We start from the raw sequence: 26053 nt of genomic DNA on the forward strand, positions 1-26053 counted from the left end.
TTTTGGATATTGAGCCGCTTTCTCCTTAAAACCCCAAACTCCCATTTTGTCCTTACCCTATCTTTCTCATCTTTACCCTCAAGCATCATTTTTTTCCTAATCGCTTCTGCTACTAACCAATCTTCTCCGGTGAGTTCCCCTTGTCTTCTCCGATGAGTTCTCCCTTCGCGATTTTTCATCTTTCACTTTATTGCGGTATACTCTGTCGATCTTCCTTCTAAGGTTAGTTCCAATCCCTTGTTATTTTTCGAAGACTTTACTCTTTAGTATTTTTCTTAAAAGAAATAAAACTTAAAACTGAGAACTTCTTCCACCATTACAATGGCTCCTGACCCAGAGGCTCTTCGTTTGAAGAACGAAATCCCTAATAATGTTTTCATTAGGGTCTATCATGAGGACTTGGATGCGAGAACTGGTGAGGGTCTTCTTCCTGGAGAGATCCTTTTCTCTGTTCTTCACCTAAACGTAATTAGATTCCCTTTGCACCTTTTCTTTTGCTATGTTTTTAACAAATTAGGACTTTGCCCTCTTCAAGTTAATCCCAATTTCCTTAGGGTAATATCAATTCTTTTGATCTTAAACCATAATAGAAATCTAGATCTAGACATCATAAATTTTCTTCTCTGCTATCGAGTCACCAAAATCAGAACCAATGACATGTACTTCCACTTCTTTCCCCTTGAAAAACGGTCTATATGCATGGATAAGCTTGCCTCTGAAAAGGGTTGGAGAAATAACTTGACTGGGGTCAGTGGAGCTTGGCAAACTCCGCTTGGTCAGACTTTCCCTATCCCGACCTTTTTGGAGAGTGTTATGTCCCTTCATATAAAAAACATAAAAAACATAAGAACGATTGCCCTTGTAAAATTTGCCTTCTTCATTTCTGCACTTTCCTTTGTTGTTGCCTTCACATTCCTCACGATGAATTGGTTTTCAGCATTTGCAGGGCTAAACTTGATCATCTGAAGGAGAAGGTTCTGAACGTCATTCCTTTTGCTTCAGATCTGCTTACCCCGGAAAACCTCTCTGACATCTCAATCCTCGGTTCTACCATGGAACATATTCAGATTCCTTCTTTTAGCAGAAGGAGACCCCTTTCTGCAGCTGCCATTGCGGCTACCCCTGTTGCTTCTGCGGCTATCCCAACTATTTCGGTTAATACCCAAAACCCTGGTCGAACTTTTGCTGAACCTCTCGCATCCACCTCAACTAGGGTTCTGCCCACTTTGCTGAGTGATAACCCTTCAAAGGTTCCAAATGAAGTCTCGCCATAACTATTCCAAACACTGAGGAATCTCTTCCTGTCCGAACATCTGCTATAGAGAAGAGTTTAGGTAAAAGGCCCCAGCCTAAAGGTGGTTTTAATTAAGATGACCTTCCTTTGGCTCGAAGGGCTAGTACTTACAGGGTCACCACCACTCTTCTTTCACCACAGATATCCATTCCAGAAGGTGAGTCAGCTAGAACCTCCGTATCCTCCCCAGTAGTGGTTCAATGGTGCCCCATACACAAAAGGGATGATGAGTTAATTGTGGCTCCTACAGATTCCATGTTCAAGGATCTTGCCGCTTTATTTGCTTTTTACAAGGGTATTTGGACCCTTCAGGACCTAAAAGTTCAGGAAAAAATGTCCTTCAATGACATGTTTAACCGTTTTCTTACGGCTGCCGTTGAGGTAAATCTTTTCTGCCATCTGGATATACTTTTATCATTGATATAGATCATCTCTTATTTGTACTGACTGTATCAGAACGCTTGCGTCTTTGTGCAAACTCTATTTGGGATGATCACTTTCCAAAGGAATCTTGAACTGGCAAATAAGAGAGTCAAAGCCCTCTCCCTTTGCCTTAACAGATCCGTCAAGAGCATAAAAGCAGTTGAGGCTAAGAACACAGAACTGCTGGTTAAGCTGGCTAAGTCAGAGAGAGAAATGGATGCGCTGAAGGCAGAGAGAGATGCCTTGAAGAATGAGCGAGACTTTCTTCATGACGAAATGGATGTCTTAAAGATGGAGAAAAATGTTATGCAAATCGAAAGGGACGCTCTGAAGGTTAAGAAGGGGAACCTCCGGCGCACTTTAATTTCTGAGCAGCTCACCCATTCTGTCTCTGAAGAGAAACACTCAAACCAGCACAATGCTTTAATTAACGTTATTGGCAGAGTTGATGGTGGCATGAGGGCTCTTCATACTCGCTTTTTAAGGATTAGGGCTCTTAGATACGCCAAAGGGTACATAGATAGTTTTATTGACTATTCTCCTCCCGAAGGCAAGTCAAGTTCCAATACAGGCCCGGATGATGTAGATGCTTTGTTAAAGATTGACCCGCCGAGCACCTACAGAGATCCACCTTCTGACCTTGCCGAGGTTATATTTATGGAGTGCAATGAGATTGCATCCTCTCTGGAATTGTCCCCCCTTTTCGGCCTCTGAGTATTTCTCCCATCACCACCATCGTTCTTCCCACCACTGTTACCATTGATGGAGCTCTGCCAATTGACAAGGTTATTCATCTTGATTCTCTATCTAGAGGCAAGGAAATGACCAATGATGAGGAAGGGAATAATGGACCAGCCGGTGACGACGAAGCATCCAATGATGGTGGAACGGGCAATTGATCAGGCACAGGAGAAAATCTAATAGAATAGAGTTATGATGGCTTATGTGCTTGTTTCATTTCATTCCATTGTCACTTTCTGTATATCATGAACTTTTTATATCGATGAATGAAATGATAATTTTGTTTTGCTAAGTGTCCATACTTCTACCTGTGCTTAAATGAAATGATAATTTAATTTTTCCACCTGACTTTTATTTCAGCAAGTGTTTGGCGTTCGCTTAGAATGCCGCTTGTCACTTGACTTTTTTATTTTATGCAAGCATTTGGTGTTCAGCTTAAAGTGTCATTTGCCACTAACTTGTCTAAGTGTTTGACGTTCGGCTCAGAGTGCCATTTGCCACTTGACTTTTTCATTTTGTGCAAGTGTTTGGCATTCGGCTTAGAGTGCCATTTGCCACTTACTTATCTAAGTGCTTAGCACTCGGCTAGAATACCGCTTACCACTTGACTTTTTTATTTTGTGCAAGTGTTTAGCGTTCGGCTCAGAATGCCATTTGCCACTTGCTTGTTTAAGTATTTGACGTTCGGCTCAGAGTGCCATTTGCCACTTGACTTTTTTATTTTGTGCAAGTGTTTGGCGTTCTGCTCAGAGTGCCGCTTGCCACTTGACTTTTTATTAAGTGCTTTTTACTCAAATAATTTTTGAAATAGAATGAACTCTTTTTTATAAATCTTGAAGGATCGATACATTCGTATAAGCACAATCCTAACTAAATATTGTTTGGAATGAAATTTAATCTTTATTGGTAGTACCTTTTTAAAGACGTGGCATTCCATGGCTTATTGACCAATCTCCCAGCCATGGTCTCCGGAACATATGCCCCATTTCCTATGGCCTCTGCAATTCTGTATGGACCTTTCTAGGGTGACATCATCTTTTTGACGATTCCTACCTTCTTTTTCAGAACCAAGTCACCAGGTGCAAAATCTTTATACTTCACCTTTTTGTTGTGACTATTTATAAGTGTTTGTTGATAGGAAGCGAGTCTTATTACTGTTGCATCCCTTTTTTCTTCCAGCAAATCAAGGTTAAATTTTAACATACTGTCGTTCTGCTCTTTATCCTATGCCAAACTCTGAACAGTTGGAACTAAATGTTCAATCGGTATTACCGCCTCAGTGCCATATGCCATAGTAAATGGGCTTTCTCCGGTTGGTGGTCTAGGTGTTGTTCTATAAGCCTACAAGACCTTCAGAAGCTCATCCAACCATTTTCCTTTCTCGTCCTCAAGTTTTTTCTTGATACAAGTAAAAATTGTTCTGTCTTTGATTTTGGCTTGACTGTTCGCCTATGGATGGCTAACCTCTGCCAATTTTTGGTTAATTCCATACTCTTCTAGTAGGTTCCTTACTTGCTTACTATCCAAATTGGTTCCATTATCCATAACGATCGATCTCAGTATGCCAAAACGACAAATGATGTTGTTCCAAATGAAGCGCCTTACTTGAGTTTGAGTCACACTAGGATACGGTTCGGCTTCTACCCATTTGGTAAAATAATCTGTTACAAGCAAAACATATTTGTTCTGCGATTTGGCTTTTGGCAGTGGGCCAACCACATCCATCCCCCATTGCGCGAAAGGCCATGGTTTAGCCATTACGTGCAAATTTTCAGGTGGTTGGTGGATCAGTGGTCCAAACCTTTGGCACTTATCGCATCTTATAGAGAATTCTTCTGCATCTCGCGATATGTTAAGCCAAAAATATCCCTGTGTCATTGCTTTATGTGCCAGAGATCTCCCTCCTGAATGATTATCACACACTCCCTCATGGATAGCTCGCAGGATCTGTCTGACCTCCGGGGGGTAACACACTTCAGATATGGGCCCGAGAAAGACCTCATATACAGTTGATTATGGATAATGGCATACTTTGCTACATTTGATATGACTTTCCTTGCCTCGTTTTTCTGCTCAGGTAACACACCATCTCGCATGAACATTATAATTGGGCCAATCCTGCTCGACTCAAATGGTATGACATTTACTTGCTGAGGACCTAAGCCGAGGGGTTCTTCAAAGATAGAGGGTTGACATAACATATCGACAGGGACCACTCTTGCCAGTGTCTCCCCGGAACATGATGCACTACAGGCTAACCGATCGGCATCCTCATTGTATTCTCTTAGCAACTGAATGAACTTGATTTGATCAAAGCTCTTTCCTTTACGTAGAACAGTAGAACGATATGCCTCAATTGTTTCATCCTTGGTACCATACTCCCCAGTGACCTGCTGAATGATACACTACGAATCATTACAAGCAATTAAACTCCTGACTTGTAGTTCTTTGGCCAGTCTTAGTCCTGCCAGCAATGTTTCATACTCTGCTTCGTTATTAGTTGATTTGAACTCAAGTCTGATCACTTGACACAGCGTGGTACCTTCTGGTGTCTGCAATTTGATCCCTATGCCTGCCTTCATTTGATTTGAAGAAACATCAACGAAACATTTCCATGATGAATTTTTGAGGTCTTCTTCCATGTCTTCTACATCACATTCTAACAAGAAAACAGCCACCGCCTGTCCTTTTATGGCCGTTTGGGGCTCATATGTTATATCAAACGAGCTCAGCTCAACAGCCCACTTTGTCATTCTTCCCGATAGATCTGGCTTATGCAGGATTATCCTTATAGGAAATGTGGTAAGAATGACAATAGGATGAGACTCAAAATAGTACCTGAATTTCCTTTTTGCATTCACCAATGATAGGATAACTTGTTCGGCCTTTGAATACCTTCTTTTTGGCTCAGCCATTGTCTTGCTAACGTAGAACACTAAGAATTGCTTTCCCTCTTCATTACTTATCAAAACGGCACTAGTCGTAACACTCGATATGCCAAGATATATGAAAAGTTTCTCGCCTGGCTTTGGGGCAGATAATATTGGAGGGTTCTACATATATTCTTTTAACTTAGTTAATGCCTGTCGTTGTTCATCCCCCTAAGCTTGCCGTCCGTGAGCTCTTATTATGTCGAAGAATGGTTTGCAGCGATTTGATAGCTTAGAAATAAATCGACTTAGTGTTGTTATCCGCCCAGTGAGCGCTTGAACCTCCTTAATGGTCTTTGGTTCTGTATTTCTTATGAGAGCTTCTGCTTGGGCTAGGCTAACCTCGATCCCTCTACTATTGACCAAGTGCCCCAGGAATTGTCCAGAACCCACACCGAACGAGCATTTGGTTGGGTTAAGCTTATTTTATACCCCCTTAATACTTTAAACACATCTTGTAGGTGCTGGAAATACTGGTCCTTCTTTTTGCTTTTCACTACCATATCATCAATATAAGCTTCCACAGTTTTGCCCATTTGACTTTTTAAAATATTCCTAACCAACCTTTGGTAAGTGTCTCCAGCATTCTTCAGTCCGAACGGCATGACCTTGTAGCAATAGGTCCCTCGTTTGGTAACAAAAGAGGTTTTTTCTTCATCGTTCGGATCCATGGGAATTTGATTGTAACCTAAATAGGCATCCAGAAAAGTTAACCGTTTATATCCAGTGGTGGCATCCACCATTTGATCAATCTTTGGTAATGGGAAACTATCATTTGGACAAGCTTTGTTCAGGTTGGTGAAATTAATGCAAACTCTCCATTTTTCATTCTTCTTCTGCACTACGACCACATTTGAGAGCCATAATGGGTACTGAACCTCTCTGATGAACCCTGCCTCTAACAGTTTATCAACTTCATTAGCTATGACACTACAAGAAAATAGCTCTTTAGTGACAGTCAAATTCGTCACTAAAAACCCTTAAACCATCACTTAAAAATCAAAATCGTCCGTCACTAGTTAGAGCGTCACAAAAGATCTTTAGTGACGGTAAAAAATGACCGTCACCAAAAATAAGGGTCATTAGTGACGGGAAGTACCGTCACAAAAAATAAGGGTCTTTAGTAACGGGAAGTACCGTCACCAAAAATAAGGGTCTTTAGTGACGGGAAGTACCATTACCAAAAATAATGGTCTTTAGTGACGGTATTTACTGTCCCAAATAATCACGTCACGAAAAGTTATTAGGGACGGAATTACTGTCACCAATAAGTTATATATTAGGGACAATTTTGGACTGTCACTAATATGTAAACTAATTCGTGATAGTATTTACTGTCCCTACTAACTTGTTTTTAATTTTTATTTATTTATTTATTTTTAACAATTGTGATAACTAGAAACCATCCCTATTGCCCGGCTATGTTTGATTTGTTTGTATGTTCCCTAGCTATGTTTGATACATTTATATATTTTTTTTCTTCTCAAGTTCTTTATAAGAAAAACTCAAAAATCTTAATTGAAAATAAGAGAGTATAAACCCACAAAATATTATACCGCATGCACCATAGATGCTATCAAAAGCATATGACATGTAGAATATAAAAATAAACTTTAAACCTCTTCCAACATGTTCAAAAATCAGAGTATCATTAGTTTTAAATGCCCAATAGAATATGTAGTTGAAACACAAAAAGGGCTAGTTATCAACTAATCATAAGAAAGCTGTAGTTGAAAGACAAAAAGGGCTATATATCAACTAGTTATAAAAAAGCTTCATAATTTTGTACCAAAATATTTGGCTCTAGCCATCATATTCGTCATTCGATTTGTGGTTGTGGTTGTGATTGTGGTTGTGGTGGTGCTCGTAGGTGGTTATAATATCGCCACTATGGTGGCAGCGGCTACTGATATTGCCACCATAGTGGTGGCGACTGTGATATCCCTCGGATTCGAGACACGGGTTGATCAGGCCCAGGCCCAAACCCGAGGGATATCGAATAATTAAAGTATTTTAAAATGAACACAGAATACAAAGTGAAATAAGAAAAAAAATAATAAGCTGAAAAAAACTAAAAGAAAAACCTTGTATCATAATTAGTCCAATCTGATGTTCCAAAACCTCTATAAGTTTACAACTCGGGAATCCATCAATTGGACCCCTTATTAAAATTCTCAAACCAAAATAGAAAAGACAGAAATAAAATCTAAAGTTATCATAGAGAAGATTTCTATATAGTCAGAGGAATGAATATCTGTATCTGCTCTGCATGATCAACCTCTAGCTCTGAAACTGATGAGCACCTGAAAAATAAAGGAGTGGGTCAGGCCCACTTGCAAGTCCTGATCTACTACGATCCAAATAGTAATCTGATACGCAGATACATCCTAGAAAGACTCAACAATATCTAGAGTAGTCCATATATGTATATATAGTACACACTATAGGACGCTCGTTAGTCCAGTAGGTCTGTCTCAGCCTGAATAAAAGGCAACATGCGAATACGCACCCGAAGGTGGGCATAAGTACCTAGACCTACCAGGGAACAACACCTATGTCCAGTTAACCATCCTAGGTGATATACGCACCCTAACCATGGTCCTGAGACTCAAGCTCATACCATGACACATATAATAAATATATAAAGTCCATACTCCAAATACAAAATATCATCCATCTATATAGTGGTCTGATATATGTATAACAAATCCAACCTGAAACCATAATAAGTCATTCAATTTATTTAATTGACATGACACAAGTAAGTGATGGACTTAACCTTTATGGTTAATCCATACCTTAATCCAAATTAGATAGGACTTAGTGTTTTGAACTAATCCATTCCCAATATAGGTAGGTCTTAGTGTTTTGAACTAAGCCGGCCCTAATATGACACCTTCCCAAACCGGTTCATATATATCCATATAAGTAGGACTTAACATTTTTATGGTTAATCCAACTCATTCCAAATTAGGTAGGATTTAGTGCTTAAACTAATCCATACCTAGTATGTCACCGTCCCATACCGGTACATACAATCCTCCAGTTAACATAGTTGACAAAACAATATTAAATAGTCATCAACCACATTCCACAGTATGCACAAGATAAGCTAATCTATATACATAAATATTAGGCATTCAATACCGAGCCTAAAATCCAACTTCAATAATGTAAATTGCTACACAATTTGCACACATTTACATTTTCAAACATAATTCATGAATTGATACAATTTAGTACAATTGAAGTATCAAATACACCCAAGTTAAGCATAGGGAAAATCAGTTAAATAACTATACTTCAAATACTATAGAATTATGATTTTTATATATATATATATATTTAAATCATACACAACAACCTTACCAAGCTCCGGTATATAACCCTAGCAAATCCTCCAATATAGTCCACGAATTGATACAATTAATGAAAATTTACGTATCAATTTAACTCAAGCTAAGCATAGGTAAGTTTAGTTAATTCCCTATGCTTATAATATTATGGAAATATGATTTATATATATAATTAAATCATGTCACAAAATCTTACTAAGTTCCAGTGCACAAAATTTACAAAACAGTGAGCAACACCTTAGTTTTTCTTTAACTTTGTATTGCTTCATCCCTTAATCCAACTGCAAACTAATGTTTCACCATTATTGTTACAGGTCTACAGTAGTCATCCCTATCCTTTAAACCAATTTAAACTGATCAAAAAACCCCACGCAGTCAAACAGTGCCCAAAAAACAAAACTGGAAGACTGTAGGTGAGAGTAGGCTCTTAAAAAATGCAGAGCCTACTCTTCTTCAACAAGAGCCGGCTCCAACGCCTTAGGAGCCAGCTCCTAGCAAGGTGGAGCCAGCTCCTAGCAAGGTAGAGCCAGCTCCACACCTTAGGGAGCCCGCTCTAAGGTTAGGAAGAGGCGGCTCCCTCTCCTTTGGAGCCTGCTCTTCTCTCCTTAGATGCCGTCAACTGTTTCTGTGTCTTCTCCTCCAACTCCGGTGATTAACGGAGCCTCTGTGATGTTTTTAAATCTTTGTTCTAGGTTCAAACTCAGTCCTAGATAAATTTTAAATCACTAATATGCAATGATTGCATGCATAGAACATAGGTTTAGAAGCACTGATCACAAAAACTTAGTCTGAAATTGTAAGCAACCCACAACAAATTAATTTGGTGAATTCGAGCGCTGTTTTAAGTACTTATTCTAGAGCTCATTTAATGTCTTAGACTAATCCTCCAACATAGATATACGATCACAATAAAAATTTAACACCAGATTTGAAAACAATTGGCAACAAGATTTCAGTTAATACTTTTAAGCAACACCAAGACAGATTAATACGATGGAATTAAAAACTGATTTAAACATGCATACAGGATGAATCATAACATTCGTTTCATCTATTTTAATCTTTGATTAACCCCTGGAGTCTTAACTAGGCATGCACAGAACACGAATTAATGGGAAAGAGAAGAACAGAGACTTGCCTACAGTTTTAGATTTTGAAACTATAATCCACCGTCTCTAAAGTTTTCGACAACGTCCTATACTACCGTTCCACTCCTCTGGTGCTCTTGGTTCAACCCAGAAGCAACCCCCGTTCCTTTCTCCTTAAAGCTCCCTTTTAAACTCTCAGAATTCTCTCTCTGTTGCTCTCTGTGTATCTCTCTGTTTCACAGTCGTGTCTATGGTGACTAGGGTTTTGTTTGTAACCCTAAACCAACGTATAATATGTATATATATAGGCTTCACACTATAATCCTAATTCTAATATAAAACCATCCCTAAGTCGGCTAAAACCCGTGACGTGATTTAATTAAAGACAACCAAAAACCCTAAAAATGAAACAGCTAAATTACATTTAAATCACAAAGCCACATAATCACGTACATACTAAAATTTAAGTATACAATTTAGATAATAAAACAACCCAAAACACAATTTAAATAAACAATTAAAATAAAACAATTAATTCACAAAAACGAGCAACTTAACAAGTAATTAAAACAATTATCTAAATAAAAATGCAATTAAATAAAATAATAAAATTCCAAGACTGTCCTTTTAAATTGGGGGTATTACATTCTTCCCCCCTAACAAAAGGAATTCCGTCCTCGGAATTCGTTCTTACCTTCTTCCCAGAATTCAGGAAACTGCGAGTGAATGACAACCTCCCGTTCCCAAGTGGATTCAGCCTCATTGCGATGACTCCACTGCACACGAACTAAAGGAATAACCTTGTTACGAATGATTTGATCCCTACGGTCGACAATACGACACGGTGGCTCCAAATAAGTTGCATCCGGTTGCAACTAAATCTCCCCAACATCGATATGTTGATACCGATCTTCATCTCGTAGAAAATTTCCGCAACATAGAAACATGGAATACGTTGTGTACGCGATCCAACGTATTCGGAAGTGCTAACCGATAAGCAATAGCTCCAACGTGATCTGTGATCATGAATAGACCCACAAACCGTAGTGACCACTTCCCTTTCTTTCCAAAACGCATAACACCTTTCATAGGCGACACTTCGAGGAGAACTTGATCTCCAACTCTAAACTCCAAAGCACGAGTACGCCGATCAGCATAACTCTTCTGCCTACTCTTCGCAGTGCACATACAATCGCCCTTTCAGGCTGTCCATCAGTCTGAGGATGATAAGCAGTGCTAAGATGCAATATCCCTCTTCATACCTGCCCACCAAAACTGCCGCTTCATATCCTGATACATCTTGTCTCCTCCTGGATGAATAAAGAACTCAGAGTGATGAGTCTCAGCCATCTTATCCTTCCTTAAATCGTTAGTAAAAGATACCACTAAGCGTCCCTTGTACCTCAAGCCTTCATCAGTGCCAACATAGTAAAATGGAACTTCCCCAGAAGCTATCTCGGTAACTTTGTCGATACACTGTTGATCAGTGAGTTGTGCTTGCAAAACCTTGCGAATGATGGAAGGTGTAACCACCATGCAAGCCATAAAAGCGTCTGACAACGCATATACACTCTTCAAAGCATTCCACTTGGTGGTGAATAAAGTAGAAAGGCTACCAACAGGTCGGCGACTGAGTGCATCTGCCACCATATTCGCTTTCCCTGGATGATACTGTATAGAAAAGTGATAGTCTTTTACAAACTCCCACCATCTCCGCTGTCTCATATTCAGCTCCCGCTGAGTGAATAAATATTGCAGACTCTTGTGATCGCTAAATAATCTGAAGGACTCACCCAACAGATAAGGCCTACAAATACTTAAGGCAAAGACCATTGCTACTAATTCCAAATCATGTGTTGGGTAATTAAACTCATGAGGCTTAAGCTTCCGAGATCCATAAGAAATTGGTCGCTCCTCTTGCATCAAAACACATCTAAGACCCTGCAATGAAACATCTATGTAGATAAGATACTCTATCCCACTCTATGGAGCAGCCAGAACTAGTGCAGAGTCAACTTCTTTTGAACTCATCAAAAGCTCGCTGACAGTGCTCATTCCACACGAACTGTACACCCTTTTTAGTCAGATGAGTGAGTGATCCTACTATCTTTGAGAACCCTTGGATGAACCTCCTGTAATATCCTGCCAGACTGAGAAAACTCCGAATCTCGGTAGGTGATGTAGGCTGTCCCCACTTAACCACCGCTGAAAACTTTGGCTGAATCCACCGCTATTCCTCTTTCTGACACCACGTGACCCAGAAACTTCACTTCCCGTTGCCAAAATTCACACTTCTCGAACTTGGCATACAACTGGTGCTCACGAAGTGTCAGTAAAACTATCCGAAGATGTCTAACATGATCGTCCTCTGACCTCGAGTACATCAAAATGTCATCTATGAAAACAATGACAAATTGATCCAAGTACGCCCTGAAGACTCTATTCATCCAATCCATAAAAACCGCTGGTGCATTAGTCAACCCAAACGGCATCATCCGAAACTTATAAGATCTATGTCTAGTGAGAAACACTATCCTCGGAACATCCTGCTCCCAAACCCGAAGTTGATGACATCCACACCACAGATCAATCTTAGAGAAATAGGTAGATCCCTTCAACTGATTAAATAAGTCATCAATCCTAGGTAAAGGGTACTTGTTACGTATAGTAACCTTGTTCAACTCCCTGTAATCTATACACAGCCGAAGTGAACTGTCCTTTTCCTTTACAAACAAAACCGGTGCTGCCCTAGGGTGAAGTACTTCGGCGAATAAAACCCTGGCTAAGGGGCTGAATCTGATCCCTCAGCTCTCACATCTCCACTGGCGCCATCCTATATGGTGCCCTAGCAATAGGCGTAGTGCCTGGAGCTAAGTCGATCACAAAGTCGATCTCGCGACTAGGCGGCAATCCCTGGAATCTCCTGAAATACATCCGAAAAATGCTGTACAATTGGTATGTTATCCGATGATACAGTAATCCCCTCCTCCATCTCCTACTCTATCCGAAACAAATAGGTGCTAATGTCCCCGCTAGAATGTGGCATAGCAGCGACGTAAAATATCTTGACTAGGTATGGTGAACACAATAGACCTTTCCAAAACAAATAACTTGAGCATGGCAGTGATAACCAATCCATCTCAAGTATCACGTCATACGTGTGCATGTCCAGGACCAAAAGATTTGTTAGAAATTTGAGTCTACCAATATCTAGTGTCACAGGCCCATCCTCTTATGAGAAATGGCAGTATTGTCCAACAATGTAGCAATATCCTGAGGTCTACTTCATACGTGTCACTAACCAATCCATGAAAATCCCATGTTTCGAAATACTCCGTAGAGCAAAACACATAAGATAAGACAAAATGCTCCACAATCGTCCCATATATTTTTATAGATTATGGTTCTATCCTAGGAATGCCTCCTTCTAAACCAAACCTACCAGATTGATTTACACAAGTTCTCTTATAAACTTCTTGGTAATCAACATGTCTCAACATAACGTACTTATAAGCAATTATCTGTTTACCTGTTCAAAAACCCAATCACTCCACTGTAATAATCACCTATTATCGCAACATACACATCCCAATAAAGTCTTATAAAACCACATGTGTATAAATACAAAAATGTTATCACAAAACACAATAAAGATAGCCAAAACCATGAGTTTACTTTATTAAGAACTTTTCCAAACCAAAACCGTCAAATGAATAAACGTAATATATTCTTTAACATAATAGTGTATGACAGTTAAATAGTACTATTCTTTAAATAACACCCCCACTCCTACTAGTAATGAAAATCATATCACTCCTAGAAGAACATTCATTCTTGAACCCCAGTAACCTCCATCTTGGACGCTCCGGTATCTCCTCCATCCTGAGCTTCTTCGGGGTTTTCCTCTCCACTTGGCTTAGCTTCGAGCACCAACGAGTCATGTTCGATCCACAATATGGTGGCCAATCCCGCACACAAGAAACCTTCCTGGCCTTATACTCCGAGACAACACTGACTGGATACAAGTCCTTGGTCTCCAGCTTTGCCTTCTTGGTTGGCCGTCGTAGAGGAATCGTCAGAGTAACCTTCCTCTTCTTCTGGTCCCTCTTTCCTTTCATCGTGGACCACATCCTTCTCCTAGTGCCAAACATTCTAAAATTACAGAATAAGATTGACATCAGTACTTTCTAAAAGAACCATAAAGGAATTCAATGAATCTTAAACTTAAGCTCTAATCAAGAGATAACGCTACGAGGAAGACTTAATATGAAACACCCTAGAGACACTTGAACCGAGAGTGCTCTGATACCAACTGTGATACCCCTCGGATCCGAGACACGGGTTGATCAGGCCCAGGCCCAAACCCGAGGGATATCGAACAATTAAAGTATTTTAAAACGAACACGGAATATAAAGTAAATTAAAAAATAATATAATAAGCTGAAAGAAACTAAAAGAAAAACCTTGTATCATAATTAGTCTAATTCGATGTTCCAAAACCTCCATAAGTTTACAACTCAAGAATCCATCCATTGGACCCCTTATTCAAATTCTCAAACCGAAACAGAAATGACAGAAATAAAATCTAGAGCTATCATAGAGAAGATTCCTACATAGTCGGAGGAATGAATATCTGTATCTGCTCTGTATGATCAACCTCTAGCTCTGGAATTGACGAGCACCTAAAAAATAAAGGAGTGGGTCAGGCCCACATGCAAGTCATGATCTACTACGATCCAAACAGTAATTCGATACGCAGATACATCCTAGAAAGACTCAACAATATCTAGAGTAGTCCATATATGTATATATAGTACACACTATAGGACGCTCGCTAGTCCAGTAGGTCTGTGTCTCAGCCTGAATAGAAGGCAACATGCGAATACGGACCCGAAGGGGGGCATGAGTACCTAGACCTACCAGGGAACAACACCTATGTCCAGTTATCTATCCTAGGCAATATACGTGTCCTAACCATGGTCCTGAGACTCAAGCTCATACCATGGCACATATAATAAATATATAAAGTCCATACTCCTAATACAAAATATCATCCATCTGTATAGTGGTCTGATATATGTATAACAAATCCAACCTGAAACCATAATAGGTCATTTAATTTATTTGATTGACATGATATAAGTATGTGGTGGACTTAACCTTTATGGTTAATCCATACCTTAATCCAAATTAGATAGGACTTAGTGTTTTGAATTAATCCATTCCCAATATAGGTAGGTCTTAGTGTTTTAAACTAAGCCAGCCTTAATATGACACCGTCTCATACCGGTTCATATATATCCATATAAGTAGGACTTAACCTTTTTATGGTTAATCAAACACATTCCAAATTAGGTAGGATTTAGTGCTTGAACTAATCCATACCTAGTATGTCACCGTCTCATACCGGTACATACAATCCTCCAGTTAACATAGTTGACAAAACAATATTAAATAGTCATCAACCACATTCCACAATATGCACAAGATAAGTTAATTTATATACATAAATATTAGGCATTCAATACCAAGCCTAAAATCCAACTCCAATAATATAAATTGCTACACAATTTGCACACATTTACATTTTCCAAAATAATCTATGAATTGATACAATTTAGTACAATTTAAGTATTAAATACACCCAAGTTAAGCATAGCGAAAATCAGTTAATTCACTATACTTCAAATACTATAGAATTATGATTTATATATATATTTAAATCATACACAACAACCTTGCCAAGCTCCAGTATATAACCCTAGCAAATCCTCCAATATAGTCCACGAATTGATACAGTTAATGAAAATTTAAGTATTAATTTAACTCAAGCTAAGCATAGGTAAGTTTAGTTAATTCCCTATGCTTATAATATTATGGAAATATGATTTTTATATATAATTAAATCATGTCACAAAATCTTACTAAGTTCCAGTGCACAAAATTTACAAAACAGTAAGCAACACCTTAGTTTTTCTTTAACTTTGTATTGCTTCATCCCTTAATCCAACTACAAATTAATGTTTCACCATTATTTTTACAGCTCTACAGTAGTCATCCCTATCCTTTAAGCCAATTTAAACTGATCAAAACACCCCACGCAGTCAAACAGTGCCCAAAAAACAAAACTGGAAGACTGTAGGTGAGAGCAGGCTCTTGAGAAATGCAGAGCCTGCTTTTCTTCAAAAAGAGCCGGCTCTAACCCCTTGAGAGCTGGATCCTAGCAAGGTGGAGCCGGCTCCACACCTTAGGGAGCCGGCTCTTAGGTTAGGAAGAGGTGGCTCCTCCTCCTCTGGAGCCTGCTCTTCTCTCCTTAGATGTCGTCGACTGTTTCTGTGTCTTTTCCTCCAACTCCGGTGATTAACGGAGCCTCTGTGATGTGTCTAAATCTTTGTTCTAGGTTTAAACTCAGTCTTAGATAAATTTTAAATCATTGATATGCAATGATAGCATGCATAGAACATAGGTTTAAAAGCACTGATCACAGAAACTTAGTCTGAAATTGTAAGCAACCCACAACAGATTAATTTGGTGAATTTGAGCACTGTTTTAAGTACTTATTCTAGAGCTCTTTTAATGTGTCAGACTAATCCTCCAACATAGATATACGATCACAATAAGAATTTAACACCAGATTTGAAAACAATCGGCAACAAGATTTAAGTTAATACTTTTAAGCAACACCAAGACAGATTAATACGATGGAACTAAAAACTGATTTAAACATGCATACAGGATGAATCATAACATTCATTTCATCTATTTTAATCTTTGATTAACCCCCGGAGTCTTAAATAGGCATGCACAGAACACGAATTAACGGGAAAGAGAAGAACATAGACGTGCCTGCTGTTTCAGATTTTGAAACTATAATCCACCGTCTCTAAAGTTTCTGACAACGTCCTAGCAACATTTAGGCAGCATATATATTCCTGCAGTGGTACGCATATATATATATATATATATATATATATATATATATATATATATATATATATATATTAATCCATATTAAGACAACCCTGCACATATAAAAAATTATTACATTAAAACCTTTTGAAATTCTTTTGTTTTGATAAAACTAAATCTCCATACTCCTCACAGCGATCAGACCACTAGAGCTAAATCACGTATGCCAAAGTCACTGCTTGAAATTCAACAGAAGAGTAGAGGAAAGCACAAATATAAAATGCAATCTCCGAGATCTCTACTCCTCTTAACTCTTTCAGTTTTTCAGTTATAGATGCATTTTATTTAAGATTGTGCAACACTGAAAATATGAAGAAAAAAAAGTAGTTTCTTAGGTGAAAAGAAAAGAACTCATTACCTTAAAATGGTAATAGCAAACCTGTCTCTCAGATTCTGGAATATCCCTCCACGTTTTGAAATTTAGTAGTGCTTCTTTATCTCTCGTGTGGATGCCAACTTCCGCCATCCATAATTTTCTATTTTTTCCTACGGGTTTAGTATACCTCATCCCAAACTCTACTGGAATTAGAACATCTTTTCCATAGAGTGCCTTAGCTTTTTGTAGGGCGACATTCTTCGTTTTTCCACGGCCTTGAAAAATAAATTTGTCATCTTAATTAAAACATAGGCATTTTACAAAAGAGCTTATGGTTAATCAATGATGAAGCATATTTATCACTTCTACTTGGTTGTGGCCTCGTCTATGAATTACTACCGTCACCTTCAATACTAGGCTGCTGATTTGTTAAATTACTACCACCACCTTCTCCATTCTGCTGTGTAGCAGGTAAACTTGTAGATGGTGCCTCAGTTTAAGGCAAGCTAGCAGGTAAACTTATAGCTGGTGGCTCAGTTTGAGCCACTCGGGACCTTAATACTCTACGCATTGGAGCCTCAGAGGTGTCCATAATTATTAAACTACCATGCTTCATAATATAAACAGAAAATGTAAATTTAGTGATCTATAATTAGTCTAATAGAAATCAAATGGCAAAAACTGTAGCAACATAAAAAATGAGATCTATCTCAAGGAATCGGATTCCATGATATGTCCAGCTATCATATTCTATTAAAGAAGCAAACAAGATATGAACATTTTCTGCTATATATGATTGGAGGATGGTCAGTTACAGCTAAAAACTTTATATAAGTTGCATATCTATTAAAGGAGCAAACAATCAAAACAAAGGGGAACCAAAAGCTCAAGGCACAAAAGAAAAAGCCAAACTAGCTACAAACTAGAACTAGATCAAAACAAAGGAAATAATGTCCATGCTCAACATTACGAAAGTTTCACATGTCATCCAAATCAGTATCATCTTCGAATAGTAATTCTAGTTTCTCATTTGAACTATTGTCAATGTCAGTTCCATTATCATTCTCGACAACCCAAAAGTCCTCATTAATTGCTGCTTCACCCCTACATTTTTGAATCATTTCAGCATCAAGAATTTCACTTTCCAAATCACCCCTGTTCAAAGGGAGTGGATCCATGTCCAAGTTTGCTTTAACCACCCTATCAACGATGCTTGGTTCATTCTCTTGGTATGCTGGAGAATTGAGCATTTCATCTTCTACTCCGGCTTCAACCTCTACTTCAAGTACATCAAACGAGCTTCTATTTGTTATATCTTAAACTACCTCCCATGTTCCTTGCAATTTGTTGTATTTGACGTAGAAGCATTGTTTTGCTTGATTTGCTAATACAAATGGCTCATTTTTGTATACTTTACTAGCTACATTTACGCTCATGAAATAGGTATCTTTATGTATACCACTCCTAACATCAAACTAATCATATTTGAAAAGAAAAACTTGTCTACCCAAAAGATATTGTAACTCAATGATATCTGTTAGAACACCATAGTAATCTTCGCTTTCTCCTTTCACTAACACACCATTATTCTGTGTTCGTCGATTTCGCTCCCTTTCCTTAGTATGGAACCTAATCCCATTTACAATGCAAGCAGAATATCGACTTACTCGACTTAGAGGTCCACATGCTAAAGAATACAAATCATCACTAGTTATTTCCCTTTGATGATGACGCATTTCCTTTATCTATTGAAAAAATATAATGTTAAGCGAATGAATGACATCATTTAAATTAATGAAAGAATATGATTTAATTAATTCCAATATGTACACGATGGACTTACTTGTTTTTCAAACCATCTCGAAAATTCTTTTGCATGTCTTTTAGGAACATTGCACGGATCTTGTCTCTCAAGTTCTACCTTGTGTTTTCTAAGCAATTACATGATGTTAAGATATAATTGTGTACATGTATTAACAAATACACCATATATTCACATAATCTAATAAGGCATAACATGAAATGAGTTACTTACTCTCCGTATGACTCAACTATTCCAGAATTTTGTAACACGTACAATCGGGTCATCTCTAACTCCTCACGAGGTAATATCTCCAATTTTTGCTCCCCTAGAGGTCGAACCACTTGCTTTAGATCTGAACTAGTAGACCAATTATTGTTGTAGTCCCTCTTACTATTTCTTTCTTCTCGATTGAACCATGTCTCAATCCCTCCGAGAAATTTTGAACAAAATGTGACGCATTCACTATCCACGTAAGCTTCAGCAACGGACCCTTCAGGACGTGCTTTGTTATGCACACACAATTTGAGAGTACACAAAAATCTATATAATCATTAAAAGTATTACAGAATTTTATATCTATAACAGACCGATAAAACTTGTCATAAAAATAATGTTGGTGTACTCAAAAAATACAGCACCAATGGGGTACATCCACCGATATTGTGCGGGGCCTACGATGATGGCTTCATGAGGCAAATGCAAAGCCAAGTGGACCATAATGTCAAAAAATGACGGAGGAAATATCATCTCCAACTTTCATAATACAACAGCAATGTCCCTTTCTATTGCCTCTAAGACATCCAGTTTAAGAGTTTGACAACACAATTCTTTAAAGAATAAACCAAGCTTTGCTATTGTGTTACAAATATTAGAATCTAAGAATCCTCGTATAGCTATAGGGAGGAGACGCTGTAAGAGAACATGTGAATCATGACTTTTCAATCCAGATATCTTACAGTTATTAACATTCATACACCGACTTATGTTTAATGCATAGCCATCTGGAAACTTAACCGATTTTAGCTATTCACACAGTTGCCTTTTATCATTCTTTGACATTGTGTAGCGTGCTCATGGCATCTCAAATTTTTCACCATTACGCCTAAGTTGGAGTTCTTTTCTAATTTTCATTACTTCTAAATCCAACCGACTTTTGAATGTGTCTTTCATTTTTCCTTCGATGTCCAATAATGTCCCCAACACATTATCGCATATGTTTTTCTCTATATGCATAACGTCCAGGTTATGCCGCAACAAAAAGGTCTACCAATAAGGTAGTTTAAAGAAAATACTCTTCTTTGTCCAGTTAAGTTCAAATTCCTCACGAGTTCACTTCTTGTTATTTGGTCCCTTTCTGAAACTAACCTCAAGTATAAGTTTAAGTTGCTCCAAAATATCATCACCTATTAACTAATTTGGTGGGCCTTTGTCTTGCTTCTCACCATTAAATTGCTTGTAACGCTTCCTGAAAACATGATCTAACGACAAAAACATACAACTTCTTAAATAACATATCTTCCATCCGTGTTTCAAATAACAAGAGCATGTTTGTTCATTACAATTCGAACATGCTAGATAACCCTTTATCATCCATCCATATGCCATCACATAGGCAAAAAAGTCAATAATGGTCCAAATCATTGTTGCATGTATTTTAAAGTTACATTTAATATAGGCATCACACGTCATCACACCATCCCTCCACAATTCTTTAAACTCTTTAACCAAAGGTCGCAAATAGACATCAATGTCATCACCAGGTGATGTTGGACCAGGAATAAGCAATGACATAAACACATATGGTTCAATCATATATATCCAAGGTGGCAAATTGTAAGGCACAATCATCACAGGTCACATACTATAGGCATTGCTCATGTTACCAAATAGATTGAATCCATCAGTTGCTAATCCGATACGAACATTTCGAGGATCTGCAGCAAACCAACTATGCCTATTATCAAAATCCTCCTAAGCTTTTGAATCAGCTAGATGTCTTAACTCAGTTGTCTCCTTCATACTTTTCTCCTTATGCCACCGCATGTCTAAGGCTGTATCCTTCGATATAAATAACCGTTGTAGTCTTGATTTTAAAGCGAAATGCCGAAGAACCTTTTGAGGGATTTTCTTATCCTTACCTTTGTGAGGTTTATACCTCGACTCACCACATTGTGGACAGTTTTCTTTATCTGCATTCTCCTTCCAAAATAGAACACAATCATGTTTACATGTATAGATACACTCGTATCCGAGACCCAAATCTCGCAACAAGCTTTTAATCTAGTAATGAGATTTTGGTAACACATTGCCATTAGGGAGCATTTCCTTATATGCCTCAAGCATCATGTCAAATGCTTTTTTGCTCATTCGGCTTGAAACCTTCACATGGAACAACTTTAATATTGCTGACAATTTAAAGAATTTTGTACAACCTGGCCACAATTCACAATGTGCATCTTTTAACAATTTATCAAAGCTTCCTCCTCCCACATCAATTTCAGGCGAATCTTCTTGTTGTGCATTAGCGAAGGTTCCCATTTGTACGTTATCCAACTTCTCAAATACATTATCTATATTTCCATCTTCATCTTGGATAGCTCCCTCACTAACATTAGCATCATTAATAACATTATTGTTGCTTTGAGGAACCTCCCCGTGATATATCTAATTGGTATACTCCCTGTCCATCCCATAACTTAAGAGATGCTGCTCAATTTCTTCAATTTGAATATACCCCATAATGTTTTTGCAACGACAACACGGACATCGAGACCTACGGTCTGACGTTGCATGACGACTAGCCACCTTAATGAAGCTTTTTTTGCCATCAAAATACTTTCGACTACCCCTAGTGTGATGATGAATCCAAGAATTATCCATGTAATTGGCTATACAAAAAAAAAAAAAAAAAAAAAAAAAAGTTCAGTAGTTATAAACAAAAATCATTTGATGCATGTGTTAAATATTTTATAACTCTTTCAACTTCTTCCATGACAGGTGGCTAGTCCTATCCCATTCAATAATGTAAATCTATATTACAATTCCAACTTACATTATCATAGAGAGAAGTAGTTTCTACAATTGATCAGATAACATGTTGTTTATGTATTAAAACCATGTTCACTCTCTCCAAAAGACTTGTTTTTCCATAAATCATGATTCAAAAATAAAAACAAAAACACCTTAATGCATAAATCCTTGAATTAATTTAAGAGAATTTACAACACATGTAACAAAAATGATGATAGATATAAAGATCCTGACACTAACTACAAGTTCTAAAGAGATTGAGTAAATATCATGGTAGAGCTTAAAAATTAAGCAAGTTAAAAGAAGACAAAAACAAAAGTTTTAGAACTTCTACCAATAAAAAATTTGAAAATCCAATAACTCGTTATGACTAAAAGCAAGCAAGTTCCAACTTCTTTTCAGTAGATTACATCTTCTCGTCAAAGGAAAAAGAAAAAAATGTCAGAAATGTAGACATTGTTGGTTCTTAATATAACAAAATAAAAAATTGTATACAATGCATAGGCAAGTAGGTGACTTAAAAAATATAAAGGACTCGCTCCCAGAATGCTAAAAATTGTTTAAAAAGTTTATAGTTATACATCCCAGAATGCTAGCAAACTAGAAAGCATACCAGCACCCAATTTTTAAAATGGATAAACAAAGACGTAAAACCATGCACAACATATACCAAAGTTAATGTGGAACAAAATGATAATAAATGCACACACACACACACACATGTTTTAAGTCTATGTATTAACCACATAGACCAAAAGTTGAAAGTGAAACAAAGATCAGAAAGGGTATAGCAATATGATAATACAAATGCCCACACACACACACACGTATGTACAAAGCCATAATAATCAAAAAATCAAATATACAGATATAAGAAGCAACGGAAAAAAAAATTAAATATAAAAAATAAAAAACACTTACAACACCAGTAGAAGAGTAAGTAGTGACACTAAACTTCTGGTCGCTCTGGTAGTCCTTGTAGAGAAGACCTGCAGCACGAAACAAACAAGCAACTAATAGAAAACATTCCAAACTATCAATCCAATCAACTAAAACAAATAAATGGGATATTCCAAAAATATAAAGTACTGGCACTTTACGTGTTTAACTAAACATTTTGAGCTAGTGCAAAATTTACAAATCCATTGAATTCACAATATTTTTTATTTCATAAATTTGCATACCAAATGCATAATGTTAAAATACTGATACATATTCTTATATCATAGAGGGGCAGAGCATATGCCTATTGTTATTGTGCCAGAAAAACATCACACACACACACACACACACACACACACACACATACACACATATATCATGTTAATTAACATAGCATATTTCTAAATCCTAAATTACAACACCATTATTTGCCCTTTGTGAATGGTCACTTCTTTGTTAACGAAACAACTATGTTGAAGCACTTCAGTTTCTCCACGAACTGATTCTCAGCCACATAATGTACAAATCTTGCAAAGAGTTTGTCAATCACAATGTCACCAAAATGACTAGCCAAGATAGGCGAAATTTGGCCGCCATCATATTGGAGGCGTATTTTTTTTTTTGGTCTTTTAGGGACGGAAATGTTAGGACTATCACCAAAAAGGGTGTCTTTAGGGACAGTTTATGTGTTGTCCCTAAAGGACTGTCAAAAAAATCAAAACTACCCAATTATTTTTCTTAACATCTTCAAACACTCTGATTTAGTTTAGAGACAGAGAGGAATCATGCATCCACTGATTACAGACTGAAAATTCTTTATTAATCAAAGAGAAGCTAAATGTCTCTTCATCGTCAAACAACATGGACAATTTAAAGTTCCTTAAAGACAATAAATAATAAAAAAAAAATAAAAAAGAAGAAGAAGAAGAAGAAGAAGAAGAAGAAAAAGAAGAAGAAGAAGAAGAAGAAGAAATTTAGCTTCTTTTCATCGTCAAACAACATGGACAATTAAAAGTGTATCATGATTATTGAACTGACAATACACTTAATTCAATGCATTTGCATAACAAGAAGAAAGAAGTATGTTCATCCAACTATTTCCCTAAAGTATGCATCATGGAACATAATCAACTAAGTAGTTTAATAAAGGAACAAGCTGCCACAGTTTTCCTCAAGTTTTAATAACCAAACAACCAATTTAAATTTGGATTTGCCCCCCATCCTCTTTCTAAAATATGTTTGATTGCACTTATATTCCTTGAAAGATGTGAATTTTCACTCCATCAAATTCGTCGATTTACTCAATTCCCATAGCACAGTCGATAGATTTTCTAAGTTTTAACCAGTGCAAAGGTGCCTTGATCTTTAAATAGAATAAGATTTCTAAAGGACTCCCTCCCAAATCACAACCAAAAATTAAAAAAAAAGAAAAAAAGAAATAAAGACAATTGAATATTTGAAGGATGCAATAACAATGAAATATATAATTGAACATTCCACTGTCTAATCAAATGACCGATAAGAGTTTATTTCCTTTAATCTGTAACTGAAAGCGTTAAAACGAGAACGCGTGTATATTACTAATCAGCAGTCCAAGCCAAAGACGGACAACAGACAAACCAGGTAGCTACTCATATAATTATTTATTTATTTATTTTATAAAATAAAGACGCACATCCACGGAAAACCACAGCTAAGACAGACCCTTCTCCAACTTACTAGTTCAGTAGAGCCAAGGATGAACAGAATCATTCATATCAGCAGGGTTAGGAACATTCTGATCGGTAGCTCCAATGAAGTTACCAAATGGAGATGGTGTTAGGACATAACCCTCAATGGAAAGCTCCTCAACTCGCTTAGCTATTTTGTTCCTCAGTTCTTCCAAATCTGCAATTTCATTTGCAATTTTGAAACCTTATAATATGTATTTGCATTAAAAAACTACAGAAAGATCCAAAAAAAAAAATTAAATAAAACACTATTAATCAAAAAATCAAAACATATATATATATATATATATATATATATATATATATATATATATCGAAAGGGATAGACGAACCTTGATTTTTTGCTCCAAATTGATGTGTAATGCACATCCACGGAAAACCGCAGCTAAGACAGACCCTTCTCCAACTTATTGGTTCACTAAAGCCAAGAATGAACATAATCATTCATCTTAGCTGGGTTAGAAACATTCAGATTGATAGCTCCAATGGAGTTCCCAGATGGAGATGGTGTTGGGACAGAACCCTCAATGGAAAGCTCCTCAACTCGCTTGGCTATTTTGTTCCTAAGTTCTTCCAAATTTGCAATTTCACTTATAATAAATCTGCAATTTCACTTGCAATTTTGAAACCCTATAATACGTATTTGCATAAAAAAAAAAAAAAAAAAAAAAAAAAAAAAAACAAACTACAGAAAGATCCAAAAATAAATAAATAAAACACTCTTAATCAAAAAATCAAAACTAACAGATACATATATAGAAAGGGGGATAGACGAACCTTGATTTTTTTGCTCCAAATTGATGTGTATAGTCGTCTAAAATTTGAAAAAATTATGGCTCCAAATGGCTGTTTGTTGTGTCCAAACCAGAGAGAGAACTCGAATAGAGAGGCGAACCAAAGAGATACTCGAATAGGAGACTAGAGAGGCGAACCAGAGAGACAACTCGAATAGGGAGACTATATCGAATCTACAGCATCATCTTGTCTGCATCTTTTTCATCTAAAGAGATAGAGCAGAGAGAGAGACAGGGCTTCGACGCGAGAGAGAGAGAGAGCAGAGAGAGAGCAGAGAGAGAAAGCTGAGGCTTATGTGTAGAGGAAGTTGGACGCATGATATATATACCTATTGACAAAAGCTACGTCGTTTTATAATGTCACATTAGTCTCACTACTTTACCATCCCTAAAGACTAATTTTTAATTATGTTTTCTATTAAAAAAAACCATTTATGTGGCGCGAAGTTTCCCACCAACGGCACGGAGGGGGGAAAAAATTATTTGGGCCTTTAGAGACAGTAATTAAAGCTCGTCCCTAAAAATAGGGTCTTTAGGGACAGTATTTATGCCTAACAGGCTTGGCGTTCAGATCTACATTGAGGGAATGACAAGACACTGAGGGATCAATTCCTGGCATGTCAGAATGGCTCTGGG

At 37.3% G+C, this 26053-nt stretch overlaps 1 protein-coding gene across 8 annotated transcripts; it reads right to left on the reverse strand.

Moving 5' to 3' along the window:
* Positions 1-7430: 7430 nt before the first annotated feature.
* On the reverse strand, positions 7431-25696 carry LOC132311474 (uncharacterized). 8 transcript variants are annotated; one of them, XR_009483017.1, is made up of 6 exons: positions 25401-25696; positions 24956-25225; positions 24613-24780; positions 22873-22940; positions 17160-17392; positions 16158-16764 (listed from the first exon to the last, which is right to left on the reverse strand). XR_009483017.1 is itself a non-coding variant. In XM_059809377.1 (5 exons), exons 3-5 carry the CDS (start codon positions 24643-24645, stop codon positions 13603-13605), a joined length of 483 nt encoding a protein of 160 aa, XP_059665360.1. In that variant the 5' UTR covers positions 24646-24780; positions 24956-25225; positions 25401-25696; the 3' UTR covers positions 13097-13602. The 8 variants fall into 8 exon arrangements, 2 of the variants coding, with proteins under 2 accessions (XP_059665360.1, XP_059665361.1); XR_009483020.1 differs by lacking the exon at positions 16158-16764 and adding an exon at positions 16781-16854; XR_009483019.1 differs by lacking the exons at positions 16158-16764; positions 17160-17392 and adding an exon at positions 7431-7691.
* Positions 25697-26053: the final 357 nt, after the last annotated feature.

The sequence above is a fragment of the Cornus florida genome, unplaced genomic scaffold (assembly GCF_030987335.1).
Source record: "Cornus florida cultivar Cherokee Brave unplaced genomic scaffold, ASM3098733v1 CherokeeBrave_3.0.0_Hap2_Chr06, whole genome shotgun sequence".
NCBI classification, from domain to species: Eukaryota; Viridiplantae; Streptophyta; class Magnoliopsida; order Cornales; family Cornaceae; genus Cornus; species Cornus florida.